Source organism: Anomalospiza imberbis, chromosome 5 (assembly GCF_031753505.1).
Source record: "Anomalospiza imberbis isolate Cuckoo-Finch-1a 21T00152 chromosome 5, ASM3175350v1, whole genome shotgun sequence".
NCBI lineage: Eukaryota > Metazoa > Chordata > Aves > Passeriformes > Viduidae > Anomalospiza > Anomalospiza imberbis.
The window spans coordinates 21885695-21905460 of record NC_089685.1 but is presented as its reverse complement, the minus strand read 5'-3'; the positions used below and the strand labels follow the sequence as shown (position 1 = coordinate 21905460).

Sequence of the window (19766 nt, the reverse complement as noted above, 5' to 3'; positions counted from 1 at the left end):
AATTGTTTAAAGTGCATGTAACATCACAACTAGAGATGTGCTTCCTAAACTGAAAATGTACGATGGTAGGAAAATAGGCTGAATATCCCATCTGAATAAGGCTTCAGATTTTTAATCTGGATTTTAGATGATTGGACACCACTTAAAGTAGTGCACAATCCACCTTCCAGGAGCCCAGCTCTTCTGAGATCTGCAGCAAGATTGAAAAATTCCTGCACCCTTTTCAGCAACCTTCTCAACTGCCATCATGGCAATTTTAGTAAGTTTCTGAAGTTGCAGTTTGTCCAATAAAGGATCCAAACAGAACATTTGTTGTGTGTATTTTATTCCATTCATGCTAATACTACTATACCTTTATAGACATAACTAGTATGAAAGAAGTTTAGAAGGCTTAGAAGGAAATATAAACTACAACTTCATTTAAGCAGTATAGATTACATGCAAACTATCAATACCTCTTCTACTACTTGTACATAATTGATTCAAAACTAAGTAATTTGTGAATACCAAGTGGTTAATGCACTGCCAGAATAAGGACTGAAATGGTGCAAGGATAGAGAGAAACTGCTCAGCTTGCAGGAAATGGAACACCAGGACATGTATCATAAAAATAGGCACCGTCACTTTTATTTTGAGCATTATCCTGTTTAGAAACACATTTCTAAGGTGTGGGTACATTGAAAAATCTTACGCAAACAGTATGTTAAAAAAATTAAGATCTTACTGTCATTTCTGAGGGCATTATTCAACAGCTGGAAAAGTGGGAAGCTGTCCCAGGAGTCTTGTGGCTGTGCCTCAAGTGCTGAATCCATATCAACAGAATACAGAGACAAAAACTTCTCTGCATGCTCAGCCAACAATTCTGGCCACCAAGCGAATGCCTGCAAACATGACAAAACAGAATTACTAAACACAAGCCAAAGCCAAGAGATGTGTTCTGTCTATGGTAGAACACATCTGAGTATGTCATGTCATGTCACTTCTCATTTGGGGAGGAAGAATGGGCTAACTGAAAAATGTGAAAATATTTTATAAAACTTTGCATCAAAAAAGTAAGAAATCAAACAGATTATTGTGAGAAAGGTCATATGATCAGAATAAAAATACAACACCAAAAAAATCAGAAAAAGAGAGTATAAATGCCTTTTTTTCGAGAGAGCAAAAAAAGCATGAAAGCCTCACTCTTGAAAAAATGACTGGATATGTTTCTTTTGGCTTCATTAAATTCTAAAGCAGATGAATTTATTTTTAAAACAAATCTTTATGAATACATTTTTCATTCATTTGGTAATCAAAAAGGATGGTTTATTGTGAAATTTTATTACTTGAAGTCTGAGGGGCTATTTTAACAGCTGGAGAGTGATTTTAATTCCTATTTTTGCCTTAAAGATGTCAGCTTCTTCTGAGGAAGACATCCAGTTTTTCTTGTGCAAAGCTATAAATCTTAAGAAGTTCACTAATGTCTGTACTCATTTTCAGTAACTTAACATGTTGGAACAGTTTTCTGTCAAAAATTTATATTCTTAGGCAATCCTTAAAGCAGAGAAGAAATCTATGAAAAAGATCATCAGCAAGTAAAGCCAGTTCTTCATTAAAGACATATAACTATTGTACCTTTTTACCATACATAAACCTAGGCTTTCAAATGTCAGTATTGGAGCTGAGCATTGGATCAGGGGGAGCTTTGTGATCCTGGAGTTAAAGATGAAGGTGGAGGGAGTTTATGAAACAGGATGAACATTGAATCCTACTGAGAGTGTTTTGCTCGGGGTTTATAAGAACATATGACAGTGAGAAATGCCTACACATGCAACACAGGAAGATGTCATTGCTTTCAAACTTATGCCACTCATTTTGAATATATAATTTTTAATATTTTTGAGTTGCCAGCAGGGAACATATCTAGCTTGATCTACACAAGAGCTGAATTTCCGCAGCTTCAAATAAATTCAGAGAAATCTTCACTTGTGTTTATGAAATGTAGGCCCGGGGTGGTGCAGACTTATGTAGTCAGGTCTGAAAGGCATAAAATAAAAGACAACTTCTGTAAAGTGGTCTACAAATGTGTTTTTCCATCATGGACTTTCTGTAGTTCTGCCTGTAATTCTGATGACTGCCTGTAGTTCTTTCTGACATGGGGCAAATAGAGAAATGATGAATTGGCAAAAGGTTCTAAAGAAATGCTGATCATCTCCTCCTATTACTGAAAAGTACTTTCTGTGTTCCAGTGGTAGGACTAAAGGATGACAACTGGCACCATAGTGAGGAGGAGAGATGATGCTTCAAAAACTTTGGCAAGAGTTTAAAATTGAGTCTTTCAGTTTCATCAAACTGGAAGAAATGTCTTAATGAACCTGTTTAAGTAAGAGTTCATTAAAGGAACAGACTCCTTACTCTAGAAAATAACTACATGAAAATAAAAAATGTATACAGGTACCGGCAGGGGACCCTTCTAAGCAAGCAAAACTCTTTTCAGAAAATATTGCCAAAATTTCAAAACAAAGCAAAAACAAAACTAGAAAATGAGCACATTTTCTCTCAATTTTCTTCCTTGTTGTAAATGACACTTCAAACCCAGACAGAAATTCTTCTGACTCTCTCTCAAGAGCAATGCATCATTACTTGGGCAGCAAGAGAGAAGAATAGGAAAAAAAAAAGTTAAAGCTAAATGTAACAGCACAGTTGCTATGGATAATAATAGGCTAAAAGCAATTAGCAATTGCTGACACACATTCTAGGAGAATAGAAACATTGCCTGAATTAAAGAAATAATGGAGTTCTTAGATTCTAGAAGGCACATAAATGTGGCTATGCAACACCAGAAACATCAAAACAGTTTCTGCTACATGTTCAATGCACAGTTCCATGCTATGAGCAGAGCAAAACAATGCTTAATTCATCAGAAATCACATACCTCTCTTCCCTTTGAGAATCCCCGACATTTGTAAATGTTATGAATTTAAAAAAAAGGGAAAAAAATCTAGTATTAAAAAAGTGATATATTATTTTACAGATTACTGATCCTTTTTGTCAACTGTAGCATCAAACACTGAATATTTGCATAACATTATGCTATGAAGTCTCCATACTTAATATTCATTTTTGAGTAGGGAATGTATAATTTGGCAATGATATATTTTAATACTGAAATTCTGTATGCCCTATAAATTTCAGTGAAATTGAACATATATTACATGAATGAAGGAAGGGGAAAATAACCTTAGCATTACCTTTCTTCTTTTCAAGGTACCTTAGATTAGATTGCGAACTTTTGCTGAATAAATTTTTCTGAAGGCACATGCAATATACTTATCCTGAAAAACATCACATCTCTGACTGCAAATAAGTAGTAAAGAATACAATCTTTGAACAGAGATGCTTAATCATTTATGATTATTTGATCTGGGTTTTGTTTCTGTGTTCTTTTCCACATAAGTCCAATTTTCTTATAGTCATGCAGGTCCTCAAAAGACAAAGACCACAATATATACATTTTATTAAGTAATCATTATACTGTAACACAGTAGCAACAGTAGTGTAGAACAGGACCTCCAGGGAATTAATTTCAAATCATCAAAACAGCTGTTTCTTCAGTATATGATAAAACATCTATAACAAGTTCACACATGACAGATGCAAGCTAAAACCCAGATTCCATAGTGTGATATAAAACCAGATGTTTTGAATGATCATATTTTATAACTATATATGCTAAATAATGTTTATCCCTTTGCATATTTTCCAAAAAAATATTTATTGAGTTTTTTGAGAACATTTTAAAAACAAATTCCTGAACCTTAGAAAACTGTATTTATTAATTAAATTTCAATAATATATACAGGTGTATCTGGCCAAGTTAAGTTTTTAATTCCTTGACATAAGAAGTGCTAGAATTCTAGCTATTATGGTTTCTGTATCATGAAGCAAAAGATGTGAAATTAAGAAACATAAAATTGTTTTATTCCATTTCTTCTACCTTACAATGCCATTTTAAAAAGCACAAGTTTAAGAGCGTACTTTTCCAATCAAAAGAAGAGCAGTGGGAATGAGATTATTATACCTATTATTATTTTTATATCTATAATCTACATCTATACAGCATGATGAAAAACAGCATTCAGTTCTATTTTCTTTCTATTTTGAACATCAGGTGAAAAGTTGGAAGGAAAAACTGCATAAGGCTATGAATTTTTTCCACACCATTTCAGCACCTCCAGCACAAAGATGCTTTCTCTTTTTTTATGCTCTTTAATTTTCGTTTCTAAACCTACAGTTCATTCAGGTGAATTGATGTAGAGTTTTATTTCACTTCACTTTACATAAGCTTCAAGTCTCTAATTCCTCTGTAAATGTGAACTGCCTTAAACATATGTCAGAAAGGAAAACTAAAATGTTTCTTGACAGACTTGCTTCGCATCAGAGGAGCGAAAATCCACAAACAAACCATTCTCTACAGCAAATGTAATTACAGCCTCACCTCTGAATGATGCTCTTCATTTTGCTGCAATACTTCGATACAGAGTTCTGCAAGGTGAAGAACCTCTTCCAGTTTTCTTGCAGGTGTTGCTTGATTCATGGTCTCTATATGAATATAAAACGTAAACCAAAATCGTTTCAGTTACAAATATGATTTACAGTAAGACAAAATTATGTCAGAAACTAATGGGAAACTGCAAACTGACGAATTTCGAAAGTAAAAGAAATTTCAAGTGTTAAGGATAATGATTTAATACAGATAAACAGAGCTGAATGTCCAGATTACTAAAAAGAGAAGATAATTCACAAGAGCATCAGTGGTCACTGTAAATATTATCTGATTTAATATGTGAGAAATAACAGGTGCATCAGTGTATTAGATGCTCAACTTTTGCAATAAGGTAGTCCTTTTTCTCTTCAAGGCCATATATACAAAGACAGCAGAGAGTGGAGACCTTTTTTGTTATTGTCAGTACAATGTCTTCTCACCAGTTGACACATTACTGTCATCAGCAAAATTCATACCTTTTGCAGCAGTCAATAATTCGAAATTTTTTATCAAAAGAAGATACTTCATTTTAAGTATATTTAAAAATAAGAAAAATGCAAACCACAATAATTCATACAACTAATTTCTAATAACTAATAATTCAAATAACTAATTTTCTACCTGCTGTTCATCAGTAAAGGTGAATCTGAATTCTTTCCGTACCATAGTGAAAAGCAGCATTATGAAATAAATATCTTATAACAGAATTAATACAAGCCTACTAAAAATTCCACCTAGAAGAAGCACAAATGCAAAAGTTACAAATTACATGAGGCACCTCATTCTACCCAGAAGACTTCAAAAGGGAAAGAAACAGCAAAGGTAAATCAAATGTCTGAAATACTTACAGGGAAATTAAACAACAATTAGTTTGCAAATTAAAAAATCATAGCACTAGATTTCAGGAAAAATCACAGGAGATAAGGGAAGAGTCCAACAGAATTTTTTTGCAAACATTTTAGTCAGTAAAAGTAACTTGTCCAACGACATAATCTGCATTTTTAGGGATAATTTCAGCATTAGCTATTAGAACTTGTTTACTTAAAAAGCTCTTGTTGCTAAGCATAAATGTATGGTCACATTAACCAGGTCTGCAGAGAACTTTTAAAGCTGATGACAAGGGCAGTGAGGGTCTCAGGAATTCTATTTTCTCTTTTTTTTTTGTGCAAGTTTATGGATCGCATGGATAGTAAGTCATGTGAATACACATCTTCATATGCAGAAAATTCTGCTAACATTTCCTTCCCACTTTGCATTCATCCTTACACAGACCATTAGCAGATTAATTAAACAATTCACATAATATTCTTGGTGTTATTAAGAATATTAATCTGCATGCAATAAATATTTTTAACACTTAACATTTCTAGAACATTACAGACATTTTAAAGGCAGGTGATCTTGTCCAGTTCTCCAGTCCTAACACATTAATGCATATTACAGCAATGAAATATACAGCTTTGATGCAATTTTTTAAGAAACACTAGATTAGACTCTCCAGCAAACATATACTTCAAAGTGACTAATACCCCACATTGTTTTCATGTAACAAAACAAGCACAAAAATTAGTTATTGAAGCAACTACAAAGAATTTTTTTCAAATCTTATTAGAAGAGACCACATAACCAGATATGTTGAAATACTTCTTTTTCTAAAAGCAGAATTTAGCTGAAGAAAGAGTTAGTGTAGAAACATGGGTCAAGCACAAAGCACACACAAGGCACAAAATTACATTAATAATGCCAAGATAACTGTTTTCAATACTGCACTGTATTGCCTTTACAATTCTTATACTGTAGAATGATTATATGAATATAACAACAAACATATTGAATCAAGAGAGATTAGCAAGGATCAGCCAAGTGCCTATTATTTAGGTTTTATATTGTAAAGACTACTATTGGATTCAGACTAAACCAGTGGTTTCTACACTCACCCTGGACTGAAACTGCTCTTTCTCCTAGTGGTCAGTGTCCTCCCCTCTCTGATCACATAGCAAGTACAATTCATACAGATAATATACATCACTAGTAGTGTCACTGATGTTAATGAGTCTTAGGAATAAGCCAGTGATATTAAGAGAGAGCATGACTGGAACATCTGATTTCAGCATAAACAACTCATTTTATTACACATTCAGCCTGATCTTCATTACCTCACCACTAACCAAGTAAACAAAATAATTGCATTCATAATTGCATACATTCCTAATGAAACTAAATAAGCTGTAAAATATTCAGAAATTATATCCTAGAAGGGCTCCTCTACATTATTAAGAAAGCAATTCTAATAATTATGTTGAATCTCATGTTGCATTTTTGCTCTGGAATAAATTCACTTATTCCACACTTGCAATTAGCTCAAGATGGCCTAAAAATGGCTGTTGAACAGATATCATTATCACTAGGGAGAGCACGAGAAAAAAGATTTACCACCTAACTGTGAGATTATCTTGCCCCACCACTGTGATAAGATCACAGTGAAGAGAAATATGGTCTCAGGCAAGTACCAATTACCTTGAACAAGGCATTAAGGAAATACAGTTCTGGTCATCTGTGCTGAAGTGATGGATTTTGATCAGAAAAGGAAAGGAGTTTTTTTTTTGGTTTTTTTTTTGTGTTTGTCTGAAAGGCATCATAAACCTAATAAAATGAAGGATGAAAGTGAGCATCAGAAATGTTCACACACAGGCAATGTAGGAATACAGTGTTCCCGAAGCAGAAACACTTGGGAAGGAAAGGACTTACCTTTGATCAGGGATGATACTGGCAGAAGAATACATCAGTCATGACAAATGATTTAAACTAGAGATTTTCAAGTTTTCAGTCATTGTGGGACTAATGTTCAGGAACAGTTTTTTTCAATAGGATTAGCATGTTTAGGAGGAAAAGGAGTATGAAAACTGTAAATACACCTTTAAGTTGAGTATGGTAGGTTTCCAATTGATGTTTCATGGCAGGAATGACTAAAAATGTGGGCTTTACTAGACTGAATGAATTCCAATTTCATGTTTCCATAAAATTCACCATGCTATTTACTAGTTTACACTGAAACTATTTATTACTAGCTAAAACTATGCAAATTACCCTTAATGTTTCTAGCTTTTCACAATATTTTAAAAATCATTATTTTCTTAGAAGATTTGTTCATAAGAAAAGGTGCCAGAGAATTGAACACAGTCTGTAACCTTGGACAAATGTCTCTAATTTTTTTTTGTTTACTTTTTCACAGAATAAATCAGTATATGCTCTTTCTTTTGCATGATATAGACTTCCCCACATTTCACTTAAGCTTCATATAAAGCCTCCTTTTCCACATGTAAGTTTCCACACCACCTAGCCATTTTCTTCTGTAACTAAAACCTTTCAAATTCTAGGGAATACGTCTTATGGATCTCAAACAGTTACATGTGTATATACACAAGGGGCTATGAAGTAATTTGAGAAATAAAGAATGAAATATTATTATTTTTTTTAGCCAAGCAAGTAGTGTATATGAAATATGAGTGGCAATAAATTCTTTTTTGGAAGTTTTAGAACCTCCAAAACACCTGAGCCAAATACTGTGCTTGTCTTTGTAAGCATAAAGGAATTACAGGAATGGAAATCAGTGCTGTCAGTTTTCATTATATTCATGATGTCTTTCTTCCAGCAATTACTAAAGGTTGTTAAGATGTGTTTACACTGTTCAAACGAACAAGTTGCAGCAGGAGTCGAGTCAGTAAATATGCTGCTTGACATCTTTTAGAAAATAAACAGAAAAAGCCATCAATCATCTGTTTCCAGCTTCACATCCTGCCAAAATGAAAAAGCAAACCAGGCTTTGCAAATAATGGATGTTTTCTCAAGTATGCATTACCAGTGAGTCACATAGGTACCGAGCAATATTGTTAAATGAGCTAAGTTAAATGAGTGAAGCACTACTGAAATGAAAAAGTGACTGCTCCATGAACCAACCGAGCCTCGGGCCACAAGGGACTGTCAGATCATCCAGTCTCACCTCTTGCATCACACAGGTCAGGGAACTTCTCCCCAGTCCTCCTTTTGAGACAATCAGGATGTCTAAAACCTAACAATAGTGTGTCTAAAACCTACCTTAAGCTTTCTTTCCACAAGAGACTTGAAGACATCCTTAAAGACAAATGCACAATTCACCTCTCTCATTTTCTCCCCAGCATGTAAGCTGTTAAACATTTGTGATTAATTTCTCATTGACATTTGCTGCGCACAGGAATCTGCTCATTAAAGAGGTATTTTTTTCTTGGTTATGAATACGATGCAGCTAGGATACTCCTGACTCTGGCCTGCCAGTTTCCCCCTCAGTGACACAGCATATATCCCTTACTGGTTTCCCCTGCCTTGTATTTCATTCTTCCCCCTTTTCTTCAAACAAGCATGTCCAGAACCAGTCTCTCAGGAAAGCCAACCTGTCTCCAAGCAGAGGTATTGGAAAAAAGGCAAGAATGCTGAGAAGCTCCCAAGTTCACAGCCTCAATGGGCTTACAGTAAAGCAGGACACAATGTAATTGATAAAACAGACACATCATCATTTGAGCTTTATGGAGCCAACTCTGCTCCAGCAGGGCCCATTCATTTGGCTTTTTAACATGTGAAGCCTGCAAGATTACTTGAAGCTAGTATATTACTACACCTGAACTGACTCTGAAGAGTTAACCCAAAACTGCTATAATCTACCCACAGATAATATAGATTTCACTGTGCTAAATTTTTGTGCAATTTCTCACAGAATTAATTCTGCATGAAAAAGTAAGGACGTAGATCTGGAAGAACATTCTATATTTTTCACATTAAAAAAAATCCAACCTTATAGAAAAAGTGGAATTTAGCTTTAATTCTGAAGCTGAAACCAGTCTTTACATAATTGCTTTCTAAGATTTCAGCAGTATTTTAAATTCTAAGGGAAAAAAATATAATTAATTACCATTATTAGCTATGTACAGAAAGATTATGAGATCTGTAAAAAGTTAGAGTTCACATCTCCTATTCCATGAACTACCATTTTATTAAGTGTTTCATGCTACAATATTTTCTGGTTTTTACAATTTATTATAGTATTCAATGGAATTACCTTCATGAGGCAATCACATGTTTTGTTTTTTTAAAGGGAAACTTGGCTCATCGAAAAGCATAAAAACAACAAAATCAAAAATGTAAAAGCAGAAGAAAAATCTAATTTTTTTACCAGTTGATCATCAAAGCATTTTATATAAGATTTTTTTGTATTCCGATTTTCGCAACACAGATACAAGCAGTTGGTATTCTCCTTCTTTTTCTCACTTCTAATTTCACTTCAAAGGAGGAAAGAACTAATATTGTCAGCACTTCCTGATACTGTAGAATAAAACTCAGAGATAACAAACATGCCAAACTGCAAGGCTTCATGAATAAAGAGAACTGGATAGATTAATAACTCACCTATCAGATGGAGAGAAAACTGACACTTGAAAATGCAGACTTAGTAAAAAGTATTTTTAAATAAACAGAATATTTTAAGATTCTAAATTTTGGAGCCTTACTGAAAAATGACAAGAAATCTAATGCTAGCAGGCAAGGGGAAAGGAAAAGCGATGTTGAAAATTATTAACTAAAACAAAATTTGATGAAATTACTAATTGAGGACATAAAATGAACAGCAAATAAAATAAAATGTAACACAGATTTGCAAAGGTAGGCTGAACTAGACTTGTGCATTTCTATATAGGATATTTTTGTATAAAGGAAATTCAGTAGATCTTATCTATTCTGACTTTAATGAAGCATTTGATACTGCGCCTCATGGGAAAACTACCAGTTAAGCTGAAGAAAATGAGGATTTAAAAAGAAACTGTGTGGGGTATAAAGAAGATGCCTCAAGTGAAAGGGAATACGCAGTGCTGAGAAAGTGCAAAAAAAGGATTCTTGAGAGATTCCTTGAAGATTCATGTTAGCTTTCTTAATATTTCCACCAGGGACTTTAGAATAAATATTAGAAGCACAATGACAATGTGTAAAACACGGGAAATAGAAAGATGCAGTAAGAAGAATTCAACAATTCCAAAGAATGGGAGAGAGAAATATATCAAAATACCTTCAAGAGTTAAAGGAAAACATATTAAAGTCCTTTAAGAAGGGACAATACATTTTGACACAAAATGATCAAAACTCTAAGACTGGGTTGAATTAACTTTTCGCAGAAGGGCTGTGTGACACGAGCATGATACAGATATCAGAACCCCGTGTCCCTTGACTATATTAGATAGAACATTTCTGGTATAACAGTACTGCTAGTACTGTGCATGGGGATGACTTTGCACAGTTCTTGTCACCAGTGTTCAAGAAGGTATTCAAACTAATAAAGACTCCTGAAATGATAAAATTGAAGAACAGGCAGCTACTCTGAGACAAGGTGATGAACGCCTAGGTTGCATGAGTACTAAATTCTTGTCTAAAAATGCGTTATAGGGCATGGAGGAACCGGAGATGATGAAATGCTAATGAAGGATGGAATTATCCCTCCCTCATTTGGGATAGAGGACAAGGTTGGCATGCTTAAGTTTGGGAACTAATTCAACTGTAAGGTGATGATACACCTGTACAGCAAATAGCACCTGAAATGACCTTCCTGTGGGTGAAGCAGGGGACTAAAAAGAGGAAGCTCAGTGACAAAGACTCAGCCCTACTGTTAAAGGAGGATGTAGATATGCTTACAAAGGAGTATCAAGATGCAGACCTAACAATCTGGGGATTCTTGTACAGGTACAAACCTGAAATCAGGGATGTTTGCTCATATCCTCATTTCCATTTAATTGCACAACAGACACCAAGAAGGTGCTATGCTGCTGTGCAACCCACTTCTGTTTGTTCAGTGAAATGAACATGCATGGAGAGTTCTAATCAAGTCCTCTCCACGTACAATGACTCTCTCCACTTGCCTTCTCAGCTTCAATAATGTTTGTAGTGTTCTTCTTTTTAAGCCAGACAGATCCTTCTGAGCCTTGAGGGCATTTACATATGACCCTTCCTTTAGAAACTTGTATGTATGTAATGAGTATGTTAATGACTGATGTCTTAAAACCCACCAAACTTCCGAGTTTCTCCTGACCTTCTCTTGTATGGAGTTAACATTTATTCAGCCTTTGGCAGCCTTTCTGATAGAAACAAATTTTGGCATGACAACTGATTTGTCTTTGAACAATTGTACACTCCAGAATAAATATTTACTCCAATTTTAATGGAATTTATTCTTATTCCTTTTATTCAAATGGTTTGACAGAAGAAGCCCAGTATACTGAGTTACTACAGAATTTTAAAAGTAGTGAGTTAAAAGACTACAATCTGTCTATTTCCTCAGAAATTAATATCCATGGACAATGACAAATACTGCCCTATTTGCTTTTCAGATATTTACCACTTTAATCCCTTTTATATTTGCACAACAAGGTAATGCCCCTGTGCTGAAAAATGTATTTATGTGTAAGTTTCTGTCTCTTCTCAGGCAATAAGAGCAGCAATACCAAAATTAATTAGTCCTCAGCCATTCAGTTTTCTAATAAATTTAAGGGGGAAAACCATTAATTCATGAGAAGGAATAAATAATACATTTTGTTACTCTGTGTGTATGGATGTGTATAAAATATAAGTAAAAAATAAGAAGTCTGTGTAAGGAAGGCTATCTTTTTTGAGGGAGAGAAAACAGGTGATGGAGCCATGTAAGTTCTATAGGCTCTTCATAGGAAGTATGCAAAATTCATATGAAGAATGCTGTTTGTCTCTGGCCTCAGAATCTGGCAGGTCAATTTTTGTTCAACTTTATCTATAGGAAGAGTTAATATAAGTTAAATACTGAATAAGAAAGGAATACATGCCATACAAAACAATTTAAAAAGTGCTTTCAGGTAGTGAAATCTCAAAGGCAGCATATGCTGAAATGAAAATGGGTCATACTTAAAAAGAGATTTTCATGTATTGATGTAGTGATTCATATCCTTTAAAAATTATAAACCTTGCTGCAAACTATCAGAACATTATATGAGAGTTCTTAGATACAGTTCAAAATTATAATAGTAGCTTTCCTGCTATTCTCTTCATAATGGTAATTACACTGACTGAGTAGATTAGCTACTCCATGAGAAATTCAGCTGTACATGTTATAAGGAATGACATGATGAACCCTGTATAATTGCCATGGCAAATGTAATTTTTGTTAAAAAATCTATTCTATATTCATAACAGTACAATGATGAGGGATGCTCAATAAAATGTCATCCTGACTGTAAACAAATATTGTTGATGGAAATGCTGCTTATGCCACCATGTTTGCTATTAAGAAAGTAACCACTGTCTTTGGGAAAACATTCAGAGATTCATTCAGCTGAGACTGTGAAAATGAGAGCACCTGGGGAATAGACCTGGGAACCTGGCAACCACACGGCCAAAAAAGAATCTGCATATTCACCTCTGTATTACCTTACGAGGACACTCCTCAAATTCAAGATTCATTATCAGTATATAGTGCACAAGTTAAAGGGTAAATAACAGTTATCTAGAAATAGTTTTTTTTCATTTTCCACAAAAGTACAATATATGGTATTAGAGCTAAGCATATGTGCATCAAGTTCATGATGAAATCTGTAGGAGTCCAGCTAGAGATAACAGCTGGATTTGGCCCTAAAATGTCATCATATTGGGATTCATCCCAGTGGCTTTGTCTTTTGCATCAGAGAAATACGTTCAATGCTTCACAAAATTCCAGTGGATACAGTCTATCTCCTTTCAATAATTTTTTTTTCTGAGTTTCTGATTAATTTTCAGTTGCATTTTTAGTCAGAACTGGTATTTGATTAAGCAACTAAATTATAAACGCAGCCTATAAACCTCTAGCTTCAGCTAACTCAGACAGTGAACTTACTATATGTGATATGCTTTCCTCTCATCCATTCTCTAATCTAGTTATTTGCCAGGTCACTTAAGGGACAACTTCACTATCCTGTGTTAAGAAGGGCTAAAGTTTCTTTCAAAGCATTTAAAATGATTAAAATCAGGTACTGTAATTTATTTATTTATTTATTTATTTATGTGCCTGTAACTTTGTCATCTATGCTTAATGGTTTTGGGTTTCCCACATAAAGAGCCTGAGAAAAACTAAGCTTAGCAAGTGTGTGGCACAAGGAAGATTTGTACTTGAGGTGATACACTTTGTATAAAAGTGTATACATTGTATAAAAGTGCACAGGCAAGGTTTTGGAGTGCAAAGGTGAAAGGAAAAAAAATCTCTAAAATGTCCCAAATGATTTTAAATTAATTTCAATTATTGTTTCTGAATTTCTAATTTCAAGAGATATTTTCTTTAATACCTAGAGGTGTAAAAATATTAAACTGAATATTTGTGCTATCTAGCTTTAGGTATTTTACACAGAAGGGAAACTGTTTTTAGGGTGTTTTGTATTTGATGCTGTGAGGTTGGCCTTGCACAGAGAAACTGCTGAAGGACCTTCAGAACACTCGGAGTCCCCTGCCTAAGGAACCTCTCCTGTTGATGGGAGGGGTCAGCAGATCATCTGAGCAATGCGGGCTACCATCAACTCACCCTAACAGACTGTGGCATGAATATCCATTCCACCAGCACACTGCCTACCCTCTTTAACAATTCCAGAAGATCTCCTATTTACAGGGCATTTAAAGCTTTTAAACAAAAAACAGTGGAAGTCTTAGAAATCAGTGGAATTTTTTTACTTCAGTTATGGATACAGTAGTTAAAAAAAGTAGTCTTAATAATTTGCTGGTAATTTTCAAGCCCCTCATCAGCAAGGAGCTTCTCTTTGAACTACCTTCATGCAACTTTGCTATCATCACACCAGTATGTCTTTCCAGATGGAAAATTAGTTCATCACAAGAGAACTACCAGCTCAATGCCTCTTCCCATAACTGTGGTTGATATTGTTTGTGAAACCCCGCAAAGCGCCACAATCAGTCTTTCTTTGGCTATCTATGTCAGGTAAGACAAAGCAGTGCACAGCTCTATTTCACAGTACAGGTATGCACAATCCCTCATACTTCTATTCAGTCAGTTCTACTCAGCTGCAAATACTACATCAGCTGTGCTCTTTGTATGATGATTTTTAAATACTGGGATATAAGAACTCAAAACCCCCTCCCTGTACTGTTGGAGAATATACACCATATCATCATGAAATCAGGAACACAAAGAACTACCATCCATGTAACCCTCAGCTATACCTATAATGTATCACTAATAAAAGCCATATCAGAGAAATGTAAAACCAGTTTTACAAGATTAGTTTTCCTAGCAATATCTTCACTAATAAACTGACCAATCCTGTTATGAAATGGATACAATTTTTGCAGAGGACTATGAAATTATATTTCTCTAAATACACAAACTGTTTTTGAATTTAACAGAATTAAAATTTCCTGAATCATTTAGTTATACCCCTTTCACAGAAAATACAACTTCACCATATTCCAAAACAGAAAACTGCTGTGCCTAAAATGATATACCTATTTATTAGCTAAACTGCTAATAAACAGGTACATCATAATTAAGTATCAGTGTAAGTACATGGACTAAACTACAACAAAATTAATTTTAATATTCACAAATGTTCTGGTCAGTATCTTGGTATTGTTCAAATCAAGAAAAATAATAACAACAGACACAACACACAACATCTGTAATACATGCAGACATGCACACAAATAATAATCACCTGAGTCCTTTTCCGCTGTTGCTAAATAAGAAAAAATAGGAAAGGAAAAACATAATTACAGAAATAAAACTCATATAATTAGAGAAGAATAAATACCACATAAGGAGACAATAGCTTCTTAACGTCTTGAGTACATCACACAAGTGATGGGTTTTTTCATGTGAGGGAGAAATGGTGCATATTTCTGAGTAATATATTTGCATTTACTAGCCCTATACAGTCTTTATTTCAAGCTCAGGCACTGAACTTGCATCCATATTGTGCATGGGAATTCATAATCATATACGAGAATATTATTTGTATTAGAACCTTCTTTGTATCTCTACTTTTTAGGTATTTGCTATTGGTGTATATAGCTGATATCATCTTGTAATATTTATATTTATATTTATATTTTGACTGACTGACTAATATGATGTTCACTAAAGAAATAGTCAAAGGAGAAAAATCTCCAAAAGATGTGCCAGCCACATTTGAGGACATCAGTAATATTATAAAGATAAGGACTCTATGCTTTCTGTATGCAATTTGAGGAGTAAGCATTCAGTGCAAATTCTAACATAAATTACTAATTTAATTCTAACATAAATTACTTTCAAGAGAAGAATGTAATTTCAGTGCACAGATACAGAAATGCTCCTATAAACCTAAAGAAGCAGAATGAAACCTATTGCTGAAAAATATTACATTTATATTGGTACATAAGTAGGGTGTTTGTAATGACCAGAGTATCAAAAGATACCAATACAGGTCTCATTGCCATTGAAATCCAGTGCATTGAATTTTCTGATGTTATGATGCTGGAGTCCTTTACTTTCAACAGTACTTTATTCTCAGAAAAGTACTTCACCTATTTCTCTTTATATATGCAACGATGTGCCGTGCTTTGAGTTTACAACTACATGAGTGTAAAACTATTTAAAAAATCTAGTTGTGTTCCAATCAAAAGGCAATAAATCCAAAAAAGAAAACTGCAAGTCAAAGTATGGGAGTAAGTTTCATGTGCTGTTCCAGCTTACTCAGTGTTAACAGTGTGAATATCTCAAAGTGCAAACTGCTACTTCAGGGGAAGTCCCACAATTCTCTAGGATACAGTAAAAAATCTTGGGAAAAGATTGATTTACATCATGGCAAAAATCTTTCCAATCCATTTTATTGTCAGTGTGTTCAGGTATCTTTTGCAAGCTTTTTTCATATTATAAAAATGTTTCTATATTTTTATCTACTCATTGTTTCAACAGGTTTGATACACGACTTAAATACTGAACATTAACATTTCTCTTTATGAATACAGAAATATAAAAATAAGGAAAACATTCTTTTTTTCCTTTTCATTTTCCAGAATAGATTTAATATTCATCCCTTTTTTCTTTAACACAACATGATATCATAATTAATTATGATAAACTGGTTACTAGGATGGTTTCATGTTGTTACTTCCATGATATAATACTGGTTGCTATAGTGATGAGATGGATCTTTTGTTAATCACTTGTGAGATTGGTTAACTCATGTTTTTCAGAGAATTTGAGCAGAGATAAAAATGGGAAAAAAGTTGGCTTTATAATATTGCTAAATATTTGAGGCTTCTTCAATTTGCTCTTAAGCTATCTCTGTTTCTTCTGGTGTATTGCTAGAAATATATGCTATTTAAAAATTAATATGCATAAAATTTGTATTTTAAAAAAAACCCCAGAATTAATACTACAATATTTTCCTGAGATTAACTCTAGCTCCAAAAATCCAATGCATACAGCTTTCTGTTCTTGAATACATTTGGACAGGAGTATCTCTAGCTTTTTGTACTTTATGGAGAATAAAAGTCTGTCTTGACAAAGCATTTGACTATTATGACTTCCTTTTTGTTCTACATATGGTTTACAAATAGTAAAATGACACTGTGCATCCTGGCCATTTTTTTAAGCAAAATTTTAGTTAAATTCATAATATACTTTACAGAACATATCGAACTTTCAGGAAAACTCCTGATTACCTTCAAACTTAGTATTTTGTCCTCTTAATTAATTAAATCAGGATGTAATTATAAGGTTTTAAAAATCAGATTTTTATTATACATCTGATAACAGACTAGTAAAAATAAATAGCATTTATCTATTTTTCTGCCTTATAAATACTTCAGAAAAGAATATATACACAGTTTTCAAATTTCAAGGCAGAGACACTGCTGTTAAGGAAAGAATTTCCTGTCAGTAGTTTAATCACTAGAAATAGCTAGAGAAATAAAAAATAACCCATAAACAACCTCTTAAATTTATGAAGAACTCGAAAGTAAGAACAAAGGGCAACTTAAATTAGGAAGTCCTAGTCTTTTATTCAAACAGGGTCCCAGGAGGCATATTAAAGCAATGAATAGGAAAAAGCTCCACAGTTCACCAGCTGAGATTTTAATGAGACATTTCCCCTTGCTGTGGAAGGGGTTTGTTCTGGAAAGGGAAAAGGCTGCTCATGGAATATGCAGTTAATAGGCATTGTTGGCTTTTACAGCCACTTCAGCAGTTGATTGCTGTACTAACCTTCTATTTTGGCATATTCTGTAAGTCGAGTGTAATTGATCAAGGCAGCCTTCTCCAGACATTTTCTAACCACTTTCTTCACCTCTTCTGCTGGTATAGGAGTGGCAATATCTTTCATTAAAACCTGTGTCAGAGACAATTATACCACTTCATTAAAATTATTTCCCCAACCCCACAGAAAAACGATAAAATTATCCTAAAGTTACTACAGATCTGATAATTATTGAAGGCAGAAGTCAAAAAGGAACTATTTCAGCTGGTGGAACTTCATCTTTGAAGGTTTCTGTTCAGCCCTGATTTGACTGCCTGTACAGTATTTATCCCTCCTGTTTGCCAACTTGCAACATGCCAGTCAGTCTTTGGGTGGCATCGAGACCAATAGAAGAAGAGAATTCCATGGATGGGCTGGATCATGGTTACCACTGAAGATGTGATTGTGGGAATTGGCTTGGTTCTCACCTGTGGAAAAGCTTCCACCAATGCAGAACCCTGGACTCTTCAACAGGGTAAAGTTATTGAAATTCAAAATGTCCTTGCTGTGAAAAAAATGTCATCTATATAGTGGACAGGGACAACATTGAACTTCCAGCAGAACATTTTACTGTGGACAAGTAGAACACTCCATATAAATGTTTTCAAAACATGTGAGTTGTTACCTCACCTATTGCACCTATTGAGGTAAACCAAGAATCCATACCCCTTTATATGAATGCAGCATAATATACTCAGGATTACTATGTTAAAAAAAATGTTGATAATTCACTTGCATTTTTATTTTAATTCTGCACTCCATTAACTTTCAACAGGTAAGTGTAAACAAAACTCAACTATTTTTATCACATTTTCATGTAAATAATGAAATTTCAGATTTAAAAAAATGCTTCTCAAGTGGATCCCTGGACAAGCTACACACTTATATATCTAAAAGTTACTGTTAAAAGGAGGGAGCAAGAGATGCAGTCTCCAAAGGAGGTGGTAGGAAAGAAACAGGTTTAGCAGCAGTGAAGCTATCAGGAAGACATTGCTGTGAAGCAGACTTCTAGAATACCTGCACACAAATATGATTTCTCTGTCTGTGTTTCCTTGCTTTTTTATTCAATAACTTCTGGTTATTGACAAGTGAATTTACAATATTCAAAATCTTTTGTTCTTGGTCTTATTTTTTTTTTCAAATTTTACAAAGACAGGTAAAATAAGATGGTTCTAACCTATTCTGTGTTCACAAATGTAGGAAAGCACATTTATTCCCAGTCAAGACTGACAGTGGTGCTGCTTGAGCACCAGTTAGGGCACCATTACCATTTGCAACAGCAGGAAAGGGGACAGGAAATGGATGTTTCAAAAAGCCCAAAGCAGCACTACACTACACAGCACTACAATCACCGAGATGGTAAGTGAAATAAAACATATATACCTAGACTCCCTATGTGTTTTCTGAACATGGCAGAGGTTTTCTAAGACAGAATTTCTATCCATGAAGTGTTCTGCACTGCAGAATAACTAATATTTGCCAGGATCAAACCTCTCAGATTTTGGCAAAGCAACACAGCCCGGGAACTAAACTTTTTTTGAATTCATACCTTCATCAGACTCCTGCTGATACAATTCCTTTGGAATCTCTGCTGGAATTTAAAATCCTTTTTACACAGAGATGACTGAGATGCTTTTATCATTATGAGGTATTCTCCTTTCCAGTCAGTACAAGAGGATTTGCTGGGCAGGAATTTATGTTTATAGCTGCCCATGTCAGATTTGCTGTGCATAGCTTTTGCTACTTAAATTGACTCAGATAAGGCATTTATAGACTATTACTTGAATTATAGAGAAGGTTTTTAATATTACATATGAGTATAGACAATAACAGCAGCATAGAAGGCATAAACAGCAGGAAATGGGGGCTCTAGAGTAGACTTGTACCACTTTAGGGGTAATGCTGGATAAGTGTTAAATATAAAAGGAACAGAGTCACTGACTACAATT

General features: G+C 34.2%; 1 protein-coding gene across 12 annotated transcripts in view; it reads right to left on the bottom strand.

The window, feature by feature from the left end:
• CADPS2 (calcium dependent secretion activator 2) overlaps positions 1 to 19766 on the bottom strand; it is a 284902-nt gene that overhangs the window by 55597 nt on the left and 209539 nt on the right. For 8 of the 12 annotated variants that reach the window (XM_068189862.1, XM_068189864.1, XM_068189853.1 and 5 more), the window contains exons 16-19: positions 17787 to 17910; positions 15253 to 15273; positions 4478 to 4581; positions 725 to 881 (exon numbers count right to left, since the gene is read on the bottom strand). In XM_068189862.1, the coding sequence (XP_068045963.1) occupies positions 725 to 881; positions 4478 to 4581; positions 15253 to 15273; positions 17787 to 17910 (406 nt within the window). The remainder of the gene's footprint in view (positions 1 to 724; positions 882 to 4477; positions 4582 to 15252; positions 15274 to 17786; positions 17911 to 19766) is intronic. The other 4 variants (XM_068189855.1, XM_068189865.1, XM_068189859.1 and 1 more) reach the window with 1 other exon arrangement.